At 35.9% G+C, this 17,045-nt stretch overlaps 1 protein-coding gene across 7 annotated transcripts in view; it reads right to left on the bottom strand.

The window, feature by feature from the left end:
• Window positions 1-17,045, bottom strand: part of CLOCK (clock circadian regulator) — a 119,457-nt gene that overhangs the window by 26,658 nt on the left and 75,754 nt on the right. For all 7 annotated transcript variants that reach the window (XM_042936346.1, XM_042936347.1, XM_042936345.1 and 4 more), the window contains 7 exons: window positions 12,343-12,463; window positions 8,085-8,198; window positions 7,828-7,946; window positions 5,290-5,372; window positions 4,979-5,085; window positions 2,835-2,982; window positions 2,195-2,270 (listed from right to left, as the gene is read on the bottom strand). In XM_042936346.1, coding sequence (XP_042792280.1) covers window positions 2,195-2,270; window positions 2,835-2,982; window positions 4,979-5,085; window positions 5,290-5,372; window positions 7,828-7,946; window positions 8,085-8,198; window positions 12,343-12,463 — 768 coding nt within the window. The remainder of the gene's footprint in view (window positions 1-2,194; window positions 2,271-2,834; window positions 2,983-4,978; window positions 5,086-5,289; window positions 5,373-7,827; window positions 7,947-8,084; window positions 8,199-12,342; window positions 12,464-17,045) is intronic.

Genomic DNA, 17,045 nt, shown 5'->3' with positions numbered 1-17,045 from the left:
TTCTCTCTCCATCAGACCATTCTTACCAGTATACGAACATGCTATTATTTCTCCCACCTTAAACATCAAAAGCTTCTTTTAAGCCTATTTCTTCCTAATACTCTTCCACTCCTCTCCTTTTTGTAGGAAAACCTTCCCTACTCACTGTCTCTAATTACCCTGTCCTAGGAATTTCTCTTTTAAGCCCACTCTAATCAGGCTTTCACTCATATTGCTTTCCACCCAATCTTTTCTTATTGATCAATGAATACTTGTTGTTAAACTCAGTGCACACTTCTCAGTGCTCACCTAATTTAACCTATTTAAGGTGAATCTGACAAAGCCGACTGTTCACTCCTCATGGACACACTTTTTCTTGGCTTCTAGGAAAACTCAGTTTCTCGGTTTTATTCATACCTGACTGGATATTTCCCTTCAGTCTCCTCTGTGACTGATTCTTCCTTGTTTCTTTCATATCTTAATGATGGAATGCCCCAGTGCTTAGCCCTTGGGGTGGGTGGGTGAGTGTGTGTGTGTGTGTGTGTGTGTGTGTGTGTGTGTGCGCGTGTGTGTGTGTCTGTCTCTCGCCATTCATTCACCTGGTGATCATATTTGGATTCATGACCTTAAAACCTATCTACACATTAAAGTTTCTCAAAAATCTATGTCAAGTGGACCTCTTCCCTAACTCCAGGAGGACTGTGGTGGTTAAGAGTAAATACAGTAGGAAAGTACACATATGTGAAGTATACTTGGAAGCAGGGCTAGTTGAATTTACTAGGATTGGACCCTGGCATGAGAGAAAAAGAAGCAAGGAGGAACAATCTCTGTATTACTTTTAGTTTCAATAAATGCAAGGTACCCTAGATTTAAGCACTTTTCTCAGAAAATATGTTTTATAAAATATACTGGATCTTTTTCTTCTAAGCATACAAAGCCTCTTTGAAAAAACTCTTTCACATGGGATCCATGATTGCAGAAAACTTGTCCGGGTTATTCACTGCTGTATTCTGAGCATCTAGACCCCTATCTAGTACTTTCTGGCACATGGAAAGTACTTAATAAGGTTTGTTGAAAACTGAATAATACTCCCCATATCAACCCTGGCATGCTGCTTATTTAACTCACTTTTTATTCTTGATTCTTTTCATTCCACTATTTTCTACAGGTCAAAAACAACTGTTGTAGGGAACTTCTGACATAGCTCACATTGATTCCTGTCTCCTGGTATTCACCACCTTGTATAATCCCTCCCCTTTAGTACAGGCTGAACCTAATGATTTACTTCTAATTAATAGAATAGACAAAAATGATGGGATATTACTTCTGTGATTAGGTTACAGAAGACTCTCATCTTGCTGTCGTTCCCTCTCCCTGGATCTCTTACATGCTTCCTTTGATAAAATGGCTACCTAGAAACGAACTAAAGGTGGTCTCGGGCCATTAGCCAGCAAACCAAGGCACTCAGTCCAACCGCCCATGAGGAACCACATCCTTCCAACAACCACTGAGTGAGCCAGAAAACAGATTCTGCCCCAGCTGAACCTTGAGATGACTGTGGCCCCAACTGACAGGTTGATTATAGCGTTGTGAGAAAACCCTGGGCTGACACCTTGATTGCAGCCAAATGACCAATTATAAGCAGAGGGCCCATCTAAACCGTGCCTAGATCTCTGACCCACAGAAACTATGAGATAATAAATGTGTATTATTTTACATCATTAACTTTTATTACATAGCAATAGGTAACTAGTATACCTGACATAAAGAAAAGAAAAACCAGAATTCAAATTCTGACTATAACTTCCAGTCATATGTCTTTAGGGGAGGCTTCCCCCAAAACCCCCTAAAACCTCAGTTTCAACATTTTCAAGAAAGGAATATCACCTAAGAGATAAGGATGTCTGAGGAATAAGTGACACTTGAAAATTCATATAAAGAACCTGGACAGAGCCTTGCACATTGCAGGCAATTAGTAAATGGTAATTTAAATGTGAAATCATACATGTCTCTCACTAAATAGGAGGCCCTTCAAATGTTTTTTAGAAGTATATAAGGTTTTAAAATGTTAAAAATTAAAATAAAAAGTAAAATATAATTATAATTCTGTCACAAGTGAGAAAATGAAAGATTTGAAAAATAATTTTCCTATAAATTATTGAGTCTTGCCTTTCATTAGGAAGAAATAATTTTTTTTAAACTGTAAGATACATACTTTGTCAGCAGCTGTCTCAGGAAGAGACTCTTCAATGCCAAGTTCTCGTCGTCTTTCAGCCCTAACTTCTGCATAACTACAAATGGAAAAAAATAGAATTTTAGTTCTTAATCACTCATTTACAATACTGCAGAAGTGCACTGACTGTTACGGGTCTTACTTGTTCACCACGGATTCCAGCCTATTTGCTATGCACTACACAATCCTAGAACACATCTATAGTTTTCTATCTTAATCTAGTTATCTCAGAAGTTTTATATGCTACTGTAAATGATCTCTAACTACACAGTACTTGAGAAGAATTAAAAAAAGGAAAAATACGCTTATCTACTCCAGTGTTCCTTTTACATGATTGACTTTGGTATAAAAAAGATAGTTAAAATTTCTGCTTTAAATTGTAACACTTATGTTAAGAATTACATATGCATATATACCTGTATTCTATTTCTACATAATGCCAGTAAGTAAATTTAATAAAATTAATGCTTGTAAGTAAATTTAATAAAATTTTAACAAAAACACGTATCAGAAATTAGGAAAAAGATCACTGTAGCTCTTAACAAGTCATGCCTGAAAGTTTCATTGCCAACATCACTATCAGTGTTTCTATAATTCATAAGTTCTATAAAAGAATTATTACCTTACTACGGTGTGAGTACAAACAATAAATTCTGGCCTAGAATTCCACTGATGATAAGTGATATAATAATGAGTCTGAAGCCAAATCCACTGTTGTCCCTTGGTGAGGAATCTATAATAACATGATTTGCCTTTCCCGTACTGCATTACTAAGAAGAAAAGAAAAATATATTTATTGACTCATTATCATTAGTTATGAACCTGGTTTTTAGCCAAACCTAGCATTTACATTTAAATCTACATTCACAATTCAATGGCTTTTCAGTAACATAAATATCAGTTGTAAGAAAATGTTATTCTACAGGGATAGCTTAATGTCCCAAGCAATTAACATATCTTCCATAGTGCCCACTTAAGAGTCAGTTACTACTGATCTCAGATACTTTTCACAGTAAATTTCCAAATATTTAAAAATAAAGTGTTCACATATTGACTTCCTCCCACCAACAGAGACTGAAGAGCAATAAGTGATCACATCTGAGTTTTTTCCCACAGGTACAGGTACCCTGGCAGGTACAGCATCTCTGAAGCACTTAATTCAAAACTTTAACCAAAATCAGAATAACTTAATTGTTTCAAGTAACTGACAACAGTATTTCCCAAAATATTCTTTGTAGGTTGTAAGTTCTGAAGCTTTTTAACAGATATTAAGCAAAAAAAGAATTTCGTGGTTAATTTGGGGAATGTTGTTAAATAGTTTTATTTAGTCTTTCTTTTCAAAACTTCTAGTATGCTAATTTATGTCATGATTCTGGGGATGGGGAGGTAGTAGGGATTGATTATGAAGTGCTTCCCAGTCTTCCTTGACCACAAAATCTATTTTTAAGGGATCAGCATTCAGTGAAACAAACTTCAGGAAATGCCAATCAGGAATCAATCTCTCTTTCTCTCTCCAAGAGGAAAATGAGGTCTACAAATTAAAAAAAAATTTTTTTTTTAGATTTACTTATTTTTGACAGAGAGTGACAGAGCACAAGCAGGGGAGGGTCAGAGAGAGAGAGGGAGACACAGAGTCTGAAGCAGGCTCCAGGCTCCAAGCTGTCAGCACAGAGCCCGACGCGGGGTTCAAACCCACAAACCGCGAGATCATGACCTGAGCCGAAGTCGGACACTTGACCGACTGAGCCACTCAGACGCCCCTGAGGTCTACAAATTTTAAATTGTTTGTCCAAAATTACCCAGCTAGTCAGTAGAAGTGCCAGATCTTTTCAATACATCATAGAGCCTAGTGCCCCTATCACTTGGAGTGCATAATGGGTTTTTTGTGCTGAAATTACTTTATTCTGAAATCTCCCATTTAGTTGATTTTGTTATATAACATGCCTTATTTTCATATAGAGGCCTACTAGACCAGCCTAAGACATCATGAAAGAATGTTAAATATCTAATTAAGCTATAGAGGACACTCCAAGAGGTAGGATTTGGGGAGGAGAATCAGAGAAGCAAATAAAACTTAGCATTAAAACAAACTTCTGAAACACAGAGTAGCATGTGGTAAAGAGGTAGTAGGTCTAGACTCTAAACCTTTCTCTGCCACCAGTGAATTGTGGGATTGTAAATTATTTAGCCTTCCTGTGTCTCAATTTACTCATGGAGACAATAACAATATCTACTTTCTAGAACTGTGTTGATGAATAATGGAGATAATGTACATAAACTGTTTAGAATAGTGCCAGCCAGGTACAACAAGATGTTAATGTCCCTGCTGCTAATAAGCATAATGGCAGGAAACATTAAGCACTCACTATGGGCTTTCTAAAAGTTTCTTTAAATGTGTACCTAATTCCTAGGCAGACTTATATGCCTGAAATAAAAATATATGAAACAGTGTTCTAATATTTTGACATACCATCCCAATTTTACTCTAGATGTAGAATTTAAACACTTCAAAAACAAGGCTTATTAGATGCCATATTATAAACCTGTACTTACTATTATAGATTGAAATATGTAAAACAGGAACAAGCTTAATTTAAATTTGATCTAGGATTCCTATTGGATTGGGTTATAAAGTGAAATCTTACAATATTTTTCAAAAATACAAAAATGTTTACAAGTCTGCATTTTACCATCTTCTATTAATACATTAGTTATTTATTAGACTAAAAGCAGTTATTATCACCAGAAATATTAAAATCTACTTACAGTGCTCATGGCATTTTGCCAAGTTTTCTAGGTCATCCACATGATAGTAATCATAGCCTGATGTTCCCAGAACTTCAAATGGCAAATATCCTATTATAGGTGGTGCCCTAAATCACATATAAAACAATCGATAATTATAACTTTTTCCAGAATAAGAAATACCTCAACTAGAAATCAGTTTGGGGGGAAATCTTTACTTTTTGAAAAATGGATAATGGATTTGAACATCTGATTAAGTGTATCCTTGAAACCAATTAATTTCAAGAATCATATGACAATTAGCTTTTTATGGGATTTAAAAATGAAATTACCTGTGATCTAGAAATAGGAACTTCCATTCTAAACTATGTCTGGATGTAAACTCTTCATTAGGTTCTTCAACAGTGCACATTTCCTACAAGTAAATAATTAGAATTTAGAAATACTATTGTGTCCTTAGAAGAATTTTAAATATTGTTAGCCATAAAAGTCATTATTAGAATTATCAACAATAGCCAAACTATGGAAAGAGCCCAAACGAATGGCTAAAGAAGAGGTGGTGTATACACATACACATACACATACACACACACACACCATGGAATAGTATCTGGCCATCAAAAGGAAGGATATCTTGCCATTTGTAATGACATGGATGGAGCTAAAGCGTTATTATGCTAAGCAAATAAGTCACAGAAAGACAAATACCATATGATTTCACTCATAGGTGGAATTTAAGAAACAAAACAGATGAACACAGGGGAGGGAGAAAAAGAGAGGGGAAAAAAACATAAGAGACTCTTAAATACAGAGAACAAACAGGGTTGCTGGAGGGGAGGTGGGTGGGTGGGAGGGATGGGCTAAATGGGTGATGGGCATTAAGGAGAGCACGTGTGATGAGCACTGGGAGCTGTTTATAAGTGATGAATCACTGAATTCTACTCCTGAAATCAATACTGCACTGTATGGTTAACTAACAATTTAAATAAAAATTTGAAGAAAAAAAAAGTCATTATTAGATAATTTTTCCCTAAACAATTTTTTTGAGTTTATTGAGAGCGAGCAAGTAGGGAAGGGGCAGAGAGGGAGAGAGAGAGTCCCAAGCAGACTCTGCGCTGTCAGCATAGAGTCTGATGCAGAGCTTGATCCCATGAACTGTGAGATCATGACCTGAACCGAAATCAAGAGATGGACACTTAACCAACTGAGCCACCCAGCCGCCTCTCCCTGAAATGTTTTTTATCACATTTTAATTTTCTGGTACCAAAGAATGTGGCAATAAACATATGCAGACTTCTAGGGGAGTATTTCTCACTCAGTATGTTTCTCTATTTACTCACATGCCTATAAACCCTCATTCTAAATTCAGATCTCTGTCTTGAATTATAGCTCTGTATTTTCTGTCTGGATGTCCCCATGCATCGCAAACTCATTATGTCCTAAAATGAACTGCCTGACTCCTCATCTCCCACAATTTTGCATCTCAACACTGGAGGCATACCTGTGCTGTGCCATCAGTCTAGAAATCTGATAGTCACAACATACTCTCGTTTTCACCTTTTTCCACCTAAGTGGTTGATACTAAATCCTTTCAATTTCACCTTCTAAGTTAAAAAAAAAAAAAAAAATCTGTTTGATCTCATCCATCTTCAGGGTCTTAGACCCTAGACTTGCCATCACTGGCTCACATTATCACCATAGCTTCTCTCCAGACCAGTCTCCCTATTAACTCATCCTCTATTCTGGTCACAAATACTCTCTAATACTCAAGTATGATTATGACTTCTGTGCTTAAAAACCTTCATAACTTCTCATTCTGTTTCGATAAAGTTTAAATTCTTTAGCATGGAGAAACAATGAAGAAATAAATTTCATTTTTAGACTGCTTACTTTTCTAACCTTATCTCCCACCATCCCTACCCCCTCCACCCTACTCATACTCAGCAATGCACTCCAAACTCCTTTGTGCCCCTGAATGACCTTCTGTATCACAATATAGTGGATTACGAGCTTGGGCTTTGAGAGAATGGGAATTAGAATCAATCCCAGTTCTACCACGTGATAGCTATAACTCTGAGCAAGTAACTGAACTTCCCTAAGCCTCAGCTTCCTTATATATAAAATGAGGACTATACTAGCATCTATCTTTAAAGTTGTTTTAAGAATTAAATGAGAGAATACATGTAAAATATGCAGCATGTACAAACACTCAACAATTGCTAGCCACTGCTATTATTTCCTAAGAACAAAACAAGCAGAGCAAGACTGGATTAAGATCCTTTAACTGCTATTTCAGTATTCTGTCCTAGAATATGATATCTTCTTAAATTTAAAATCTTAGTCTGGCTTATTTCAAGCCACTTTCTAATGGTTGAACTCTTTCATTTTCCCACTTCCCTACTAATCATCTACTTCTTGGGCCCAGGAAATAAAATAAATTATTTAACTGAATTTTAAAATTAAAAAAGCAAATTATATGCAGTAAAAAGCCACTTGCATATTTTAAGAAATTTCAAAAGCAATCTTTAAAAATTAGCTAGATTTTTGGCCTTTCTCCTTTAATGCAGATCATGAAGTAAACAAAAAGTACCCTAAAATTTTGCACAAAAGTAGGACAGTGGTGATATATAACCATTGGTTAACTTCAAAGGATACGTATTTTAAAATCAGTTATAATTTAATGAGTGCCTTGATAACTCATTTGCTTCAAAATGATTAAGACCATGTATATTTAATGACTCATCATCATTACTATTTCAGCGTTTGAAAGAAGTCGTTCAGTAACTTTGGAAAGAACAAAACAATTACATAAAGATAATTCTCATAATATGAAGTGAAATCCTCTTTGGAGAATAAAATAAAAAACATACCTTGATGAACTGAGGTGTAGCTAATCTGACAGTGGCTACAAAACAAACTCTATCATCATAAGAAGGCCTGTGTGTGCGTTGTATAGTTCCTTCAAAACCATTGTGTGCTGAAGTCGATACTACAACATTAAGGAAATATATATCATCAGTTACTCCAGTAAAATCTAATTTTTATTGATGTTCAAACATCTATGTCTTTAAGAGCTTAAAAGAAATACCAAGTTAAATATACTTATAAGAAAAGCATTTTAACTCACCACTGTTTAAAGATTTGAAATTTCCTATAAATTTCACATATTCATAGGTAGATGGCTCCTTTGGGTCTATTGTTCCTCGAAGCATATGACAACAGAATTCTAACTGATTTTTTGCTGAAATGACAAAAAATTTGATATATTTTTGATTTATCTTAAAGAATGATATATGTTATGATATAAGTTGTGTAAAAGTTGTGTAAGTTTATAATCATTATTTTCTTCAACAGAGGCCCTTAATGACATTTAGTCCATAAAAGCAGAATTATCTTCAGGAGATGATCTCACCTTGTCCTTAATAGAGAAAAGAGACCTTCAGATACAAGCAACCATATGTTTCCCCACTTTCCTTCTTTCTCATTCTTCACTCTAATATCAAAGAAAGGTTTTTGCTTCCCATCATAAAGCTAATGCTCCTAAGGGCGCCTGGGTGGCTCAGTCAGTTAAGCCTCTGACCTCAGCTCAGGTCACAATTTCACAGTTCGTGGGTTTAAGCCCCTCGTTGGGCTCTGTGCTGACAGCTCAGAGCCTGAAGCCTGCTTCAGATTCTATCTCTGTGTCTCTCTGCCCCTCCCTCACTCCTGTTCTGTCTCTCTCTGTCTCTCAAAAAATAAATACAATGTTAAAAAAAAATTTGTTTTTAATAAAGCTAAGGCTTTTATCTCTACCTTGAACAGTCTTCTCTACCTTCTCTAGGACCAGAGCTACACCACAGTCATTCATTCCTTTAGCATCCATATATTCTCTTCACTGGGTCCTAACTTTCTACTTTGAAATCTGTTTAAGTCTTTCTATCTTAAACAAAAGGTTTTTCATGCCTTTTTTTTTTTTTTTTATCACAGACCTTCCTTTTTATTACATGCTCTAGTTTCCATATATTCATTTTCCTTAACTTCATGAAATGTGGCTTTACTCTTCACACCTCTACAGAAATTGCTCTTCGGAAGATCACCAACATTTGTATGGTTAACTTCAATGATCTTTCCTCATTGTTTCTACCTCTTTTAAAACTCACATGCCTTCATCCCCATCACACAAATCTTACCCTTCTTACCTTATTGATGATTTCTATCCCTTTTGTCAATCTATCTTCAAACTATGGACATTGACAAAAGTTCTCCTCTTTATCTTCTATCCCTTATAAACTTATTGGCACTGGTAAATTTATTTACTCCTAAATCTCTCTCCTTAATTCTCACATTTTATGTAAGACCAAATCTCAAATTACTATTTACTTTAGGACATTTCTACTTGATTATCCCACCAAATAACACAAAATATCTGAACGTTAATTCATCTTTCTTCTAAGCCAGCTGTTCTTCCCTTTTGTCCTATATCTGTTATCACCCCAATTAGAAACCCTATCAATTTGGTCTCTTCTCTACCTATCACAAGCCCCAAACTAATCTGTCACCAGGACCCACTATTTATTTCACCAATGAAGCGCCCATTAGTCGTTTTTTCCAACTGAGCATCTAGTACCACTAATTTAGTAGAAATATTACCCTTCATCTAGCAAAAACATATTCTTTATGCTTCCAAACTCTTGCTGCTCAAATTCAATCTTGCCTACTACTCATATATATTATTTTTGTCATTATTTCAGCACTCAAGGACCAGTAACACCTCCTTTCACTCACAGCATCAAACTCACACTCTTGTTATTACCATGAATGGCTTTTAATCAAACTCATCAGATTCAAAATCTAACTACTTTCTTCCTAAAACCTTCCCATGGATGATCCCTAGCCACTTGGTCACCTGTACCTAATACCCAACATCTGTGCCTACTGAGTTTATCTACTCAATACTCATGCACAGTCTTTCCTTTTCATCCTTACTTCTTTTGTTATCCTAACCTCCAATCTGGTCCTTTCAAAATTTTCCACCTGAGATATATTTTTTTCAGACCACTTTTTTTTCAAATCCCCTTTCATTGACTCCTCACTGTGTAAAAAGTCAAACTCCTTAGGATGAAATATTAAGCCCTATTTACTTCTCTGGACAAAATCACACCACTTGTGCCACCCCACTTTCATCATTATGGCCCAAATGACCTACTTGCAGAATCCTAAATTTTCTAAGCAATTTCCTCTGTTTTATATCCTATTACTCCTTTGGCATGAAACCCTATTTTTCTGGGGAAATAATTTTTTTGTATATCAGCTATTTAGGGGGTCAGGAAGTCATTTAAGGCTCTTCTCTATCAAAAAGTATTATTGCCAACCTCACCTCTGATCTTGGAAGCAGAAGCCTAATGACTGTTTTTCTGCCAGAGGATTGCATTCAGTTCTCCAGCGAATTTCGCGCTTATGAAGGTCTCTAAAGTGGACCCTTTCTCCTGTCCACCTACTGCTATGTCCCAGGGTTCCAGCTTTCTTCTCTCCTTGCTCTGTATATTTACCTCAAGCAATGTCATTCAATCCACGATGTCAAGCACTATTTATAGACACATAACTGGCCTCTATAATCCAGCCCAGGTCTCTCTCCTCTAAGATAGTCTATTGGTCAATGTTGTAAGAGCTTGATTTTTAAGCAATTATGAATAATTGCTTAAATAAAAAAATATAGAAAATTTTTAAATCATGAAAAAAGTGATTAATTATCTATACAGTTTAAGATTACACAAGTTACAACAATTTCAGATTACACAAGAGGTAATTTATTGAAGAAAATGAGATACTCTGGTCATATTAGTTTGTTAAATGGATCTAAGAGAAATGTCTGATTATACCATAGTATTTTTATTTTGTACTTCTTAAAGGCAACGACTTTTTCCACTATTCTTGGCACTTTTATGATACAGCTTAAGTGCCAGGCACATTGAATATATCCAACAAGTGGTCATTTCATTCTGTTTATTTAATAAAGCAAATGGATTCTTCTCTTCGTCTCTAATTCTTCACAACTCCTTCTAACAGGCTATCCCTTCTTAATAATAGCCGCTCATACATACTTACACATATATGTACATGTGTGTATCTCTACTCATGGACAGTTAGTATGCTACAGAATTTTAGGATTCAAAATACAAAGAACACTTAAAGGCTCCTGGGTGGCTCAGTCGGTTAAGCATCCGACTCGATTTCAGCTCAGGTCATGATCCCATGGTTCATGAGTTCAGGCCCCATGTTGGGCTCTGTGCTGACAACTTGCAGCCTGCTTAGAATTCTCTTCTCCCCCCACCCCCGCCCTGCCCCTCTCTCATTCACGTGCATGCTCACTCTCTCTCTCAAAATAAACTTAAAAAAAAAAAAAAAAGAAGCACAAAATATGAAGAACCTTTAAAATGATTAATCAGTATTACCAGAAAAGTTAAAGAAAAAATTTCTAAAAATGTTTATTTTTGAGAGACAGAGCGCAATTGGGGGAGGGGAAGAGAAAGAGGGAGACAAAGAATCTGAAGCAGGCTCTAGGCTCTCTCTGCGCTGTCAGCACAGAGCCTGATGTGGGGCTCAAACCCACGCATGAACCATGCGTGAGATCATGACCTGAGCTGAACTTGGATGCTTAACCAACTGAGCCACCCAGGCACCCCAAGAAAAATCAAAATTTTTAAATCATGAAAAAAGTGATTAATTATCTATACAGTATTACAACAATTTCAGATTACACAAGAGGTAATTTATTGAAGAAAATGAGACACTCTGGTCATTTTAGTTTGTTAAATGGACCTAAGAGAAATGTCTGATTATACCATAGTATTTTTATTTTGTACTTCTTAAAGGCAACGACTTTTTCCACTATTCTTGGCACTTTCATGATACAGCTTAAGTGCCAGGCACATTAAATATATCCAGCAAGTGATCATTTCATTCTGTTTACTTAATAAAGCAATTTCCTTTACTTAATAATTTTTTGAAATACATAACTTATTTTTCCCCCAGTTTCAGCAGTCAATTGGTGAATGATGTGTGAAAATGAGAATGTTTCAGTTTTCTCTCATTAAATACCAAAAGATTTTTTAAAAAAAATATATTGCCAAGTTCGATTTTTGTGAAAAACACATTTTTATGGCAAAACTATTATAACAAAAAAGATGGAATTTCAATGTATTCTGAAATAGAGTTAAGACTCCTAACATGGTCATAATTCCATTTTATATATATATACTAATATTTAAAAAGGATCTAATAGGGCATATGGAATGATGCTATGTGTTCATTTGGTTAGATAATGTCTGTGTTTATGACAAGCTTACAAAAGTAAAGGAAAATGCAACCAAATACATTTAACTTTTTGCTTAATAGCTACTACTTACATTTTAAATATTCAGGGGTTAATGAATCACTTTCCAGCAGATGAGTAGAGAGTATTTTATAAACCTCTGAATGTTCCCCTTCTGGGATAAAATTAAATATACTTTGATCCACAAGATCAGACTGAAAAAGAAATTAAAAAAATAATAAATTTAGTGATTCAAGATACGTTTATTTAAAAAGTATATCATTGTTCTTGGTGTGCCTGGGTGGCTTAGTGAGTTGAGTGTCCAACTTTTGGTTTTGGCTCAGGTCATAATTCCAAGGTCATGGGATCAAGCTCTGCATCAGGCTCTGTGCTGAGTGTACAGCCTGCTTGGGATTCTCTTTCTCTCTTTCCCCCTCTGCTCCTCTCCTCCACATTTGTGCTCTCTCTCCAAAATAAAACATTAAAAAAAAAAAAAAAAAGCAGATCATCATTCTTAAAACACATGAGCATATGGCTTTCTTTCAATTCTCCATAAAAACTGACAAATGTCAAAATATAGAGCACCACTCAAAAAATAAGAGAACGTGGAAGAAGGTTAAGATGACCTCCATGTCTCTGATTAACTAGTGTCATCAGATCTATCGTCAATATGACTTTGGAAGTCTGATAAATTATTTGCAACGGTAAATTTCATCAAATTTGAACGATTAAAATATAACAGGACTAAGAAAGTTTACTAGCAAAAGCTTTGGCTACATGATAGAGCTTGGCTATGAGGTACAGCCTTATCATATATCCAAACCTCTGGTAAATTATGGTGGCATACACTGCAACCAAGGACCAAAGCACAGCCACTGGCTAAGTGAAGAGGAGATGTGATTTTGGTATTATTTCAATTGTTCAGTGTGTCCTTTCTTTTCTATTACATTTTTCCAGCCATCTATCCTATATCTCATTGTCAAAAAGTCTTGTTTTTATTTTTTTAAGTGCTTAGTTTTGTTTTTTGTTTTTTTTTTAGAGAGACAGAGACAGAGAGAGGGTGAGCACAAGCAGGAGAGGAGCAAGTAGAGAAGGAGACAGAATCCCAAGCAGGCTCCATGCTGTCAGTGCAGAGCCCGATGAGGGGCTCGAACTCACAAACTGAGATCATGACCTGAGCCCAAACCAAGAGTTGGATGTTTAACTGACTAAGTCACCCAGGCACCCTCAAAAGCCTTGCTTTTAGATAACAACAAAAAAGGCAAGTAGTATGTTAAGCATTAGAATCCTTGCTAAAAATCTGGCTTTAACTATGATTTCTAACCGACAGTAATGTGACAAACATCAGGTTGCCTATGATGTGCCATGGATGCGGAATCAAAAATGATTCAGATAGTTCCTATCCTTAAGAACCACTGACAACAAGGGCGCCTGGGTGGCTCAGTCGGTTAAGTGTCGACTTCGGCTCAGGTCATGATCTCACAGTTCATGAGTTCGAGCCCCGCGTAGGGCTCTGTGCTGACAGCTCAGAGCCTGGAGCCTGCTTCAGATTCTGTGTCTCCCTCTCTCTCTATTCCTCCCCTGCTCATGCTCTGTCTCTCTCAAAAATAAACATAAAAAAAAGAAGAAAAAATATGAATGACTAGTATAGAATGGTATGAACACATCAATGCTTCCCCACTATTCTGCTTCTCCTAATACCTGATAATCTGAAGTGTCAGGGTCAACAGGCAGCTAATTGCTTAATTAATTAATGTGTCAAACTTTCCATTAGCCACACACATTTAAAATCTCTAAGTGAGGCTGATCATACTTGATGTTGGCAAACTATCCACTCAGTTCCCAAACACAATTCAAAGGAAAGAAAATAAAATGACAGCCATCTGGATCCTTTTATCTCTCTCAATCATTTTTATAAAGAAGAAATATAAATCCTGATTGTCATATAAATCAACAGCCTTCCTTCCTTCCTTCCTTCCTTCCTTCCTAAAACTTTAAGTTTGTGCCACTTAACCCTCCTCCTCTTTTATCTATTTCCCCCACACATCTCCCCTGACAATCACTAGGTTTGTTCTCTGTATTTGAGTCTGTTTGTCTTTTTGTTCATTTGGTTTATTTTTTAGATTCCACATAGAAGTGAAATATTTTAATATTTGTCTTTCTCTGTCTGACTTAATTTCACTTGGCACAATACTCTCTAGGTCCATCCATGTTCCTTGCAAATGGCAAGATTCCATTCATTCTTTTTTATGGCTGAGTAGTATTCCACTGCACATATAAACCACATCTTTACCCATTCATCTACTGATGAACACTTGGGCTGCTTCCATATCTTGGCTATTATAGATGAGGCTGCAATAAACACAGGGTACATATATCTTCCTGGATTAGTGCTTGTGTTTTCTTTGGGTAATTACCCAATAGCAGAATTACTGGATCATATAGGCCCTTCTGTTTTTTTCTACATAGGTCATTTAGTGACCATTTAGTGGAAACTATTCACTATTACCAATTACATTTTCTTTCAGGTAGACAACCAACAGTTAAATAACTGATGTGGAGAGGAGTAGCTTAAAAGGGACTAAAACCTCCTCTGAAAAAAATGCCAAATATATGTTGGATATTACAACAGTGTTCCTTATGTATAGGCACAGGGAACAAAAATTCTGGCTCTATCAAATAAGCTCTCATAATCCTTATATAAGTATTCAAAAAAATTCTAAATTGTATTTCTGCATACTATATTCATATCAGGCAAATTCTGTACTTTTTTTTTTTTTTTAAGTAGGCTTCACATCCAGCACAGAGCCCAACATGGGGTTTGAACTCACAACCCTGAAATCAAGACCTGAGCTAATATCGAGGTGTTGAACCGAATCAGCCAGCCAGCAGCCCCTGACTTTCTTAAACCACACTTGTGTTTGTATTTCCAAACTAACAAGTTAAGGAGAGTAGAAAAGGAAAAGTATCTTAAGAGCAGCACTTTTAGTCTTGGATTCTGTTATACCGTAACACGGCTAATCATCCTCCCTGCACTAAGTAATTACAAGTTTAATATATTCTCTCTTAGGAGCACCTTTAAGCAAGTGTGAAGGAATCAATCTGAACTTGTAAAGTTTTATCAATTTTAAGTTCCCAGTAAAGAGACCAACTTCTTGTGTTGGCACTTCCACTAAATTATTGCACAAGTAAGTCCACTTTCTCCAGGTACATGTTTGCTGATAACATAAAGCGAGGCTGGGCTAAGGAGATCTAAAATCCCTTTTGACACTGAGTTTATTATGACCCTATCATTTTGTCAAAGAACATCAGACCAAGAGGAAAAAAAAAAAAAAAACATCAATAAAGTTCCTACTCCTGATTATTAGCAACAAATAGGTTAAAATGTGCCTAAATTCTTAAGTATGAAGTGACAAAGAAAACTATTTTTTATAGGACCTCTGGTATCAGTGTTTTAACTTTATAGTACGAGTTGAAATTAAAATTGAAAATTTTTAAGTTATACTGACCAATGATTAAGATGGCAAATTTTAATTTCTCAACAGAACTAAATTACAAACACTATCGCCTAACTTGGGATTTTGCTGGTTTCTTTCCTTCCAGACAACTTTTTAGACAGAAAAGGCTTGTATATTAAAACACAAAAAAATTGTTTTAAACAACTTGTTACAATTAATTTTTCATGACAACCCAAAATAGAAAAGCACATGTTGTTTTTTCTTATTATGTTCAATTCTAAACAAGTATTATTTATTTCGTTTTCTCAGAAGACACTTGTGTTTGGGGCACCTGGGTGGCTCAGTCGGTTTAAGGGTCTGTCTCCTGATTTCAGTGCAGGCCATGATCTCACAGTTCATGAGTTCAACCCTCATGTCGGGCTCCATGTGGTCAGCACAGAGCCTACTTGGGATTCTCTCCCTCTCTCTCTGCCCCTCCCCCACCTGTACACACTCACTTTCACACCCTTTCTCTCTCAAAATAAACAAACTTAATTTTTTTTTTAAAGACACTTGTGTTTATGTTTTCAAACCAGTAAATAACATACAATTCAGCAAAGTCAGTGATGTGAGGCTAAGTATCCACAGTAACTGGAGAACAGCAAAAAAACTGTTTTAATAAAGGATACTATTAACTCCGAATGGAATGAAATAGGTCTACTGGATTAGTTACTAGCAATCTCCTCCACCCAAAAGTTCACCAGCCAGTCTATAAGCTTTAGCTGACACAATGAGAAAGACCCAGGAGATGTTAGTAACAGAGGAAACTGGGTATAGGGCATAAGGGAAGTCTCTGTACTATCTTCCTGATTTTTCTGTAAATCTAAGACAGTCCTAAAATTAAAAGTTAAAAAAAAATCGAGGAGGGAATGGGAAGGTTAAGATGGTTTTCACTGAGGGGGGAAATGTTAATAATCAAACACTTACAAACACTTAAATCCCAACTAGATCTGCTGTAGATATGCTATTTCAAAATGCAATTAAACATCCTCTTGGCAAAGATCCAACGGCAGTGTGCCATTACGAAGGAATTTTTAACAGCCACATCACATAGTCTACTCACTTTTATATATTCAATAAATAATGACTGACTGACTGCCTCTCGGAATAATTAGCTAGCCCATATAGATAGGGAGATTAAGTCCTTGCGCTTAAAAAGCTTACACCTACCATAATTATCCAAATTAAAAAAAAATTACAGTTTACTGTGTCATGATGGCGGTACGTGTAGGTAACATGAGAACAAAGAAGAAGAACATCTAATTCAGAATGGAGTTTATGGAAAGTGCCCAAAAAGCAG

This window comes from Panthera leo, chromosome B1, assembly GCF_018350215.1.
Source record: "Panthera leo isolate Ple1 chromosome B1, P.leo_Ple1_pat1.1, whole genome shotgun sequence".
NCBI lineage: Eukaryota > Metazoa > Chordata > Mammalia > Carnivora > Felidae > Panthera > Panthera leo.
The sequence above is the reverse complement of the archived record's forward strand: the minus strand, read 5'-3'. Positions and strand labels throughout refer to the sequence as shown.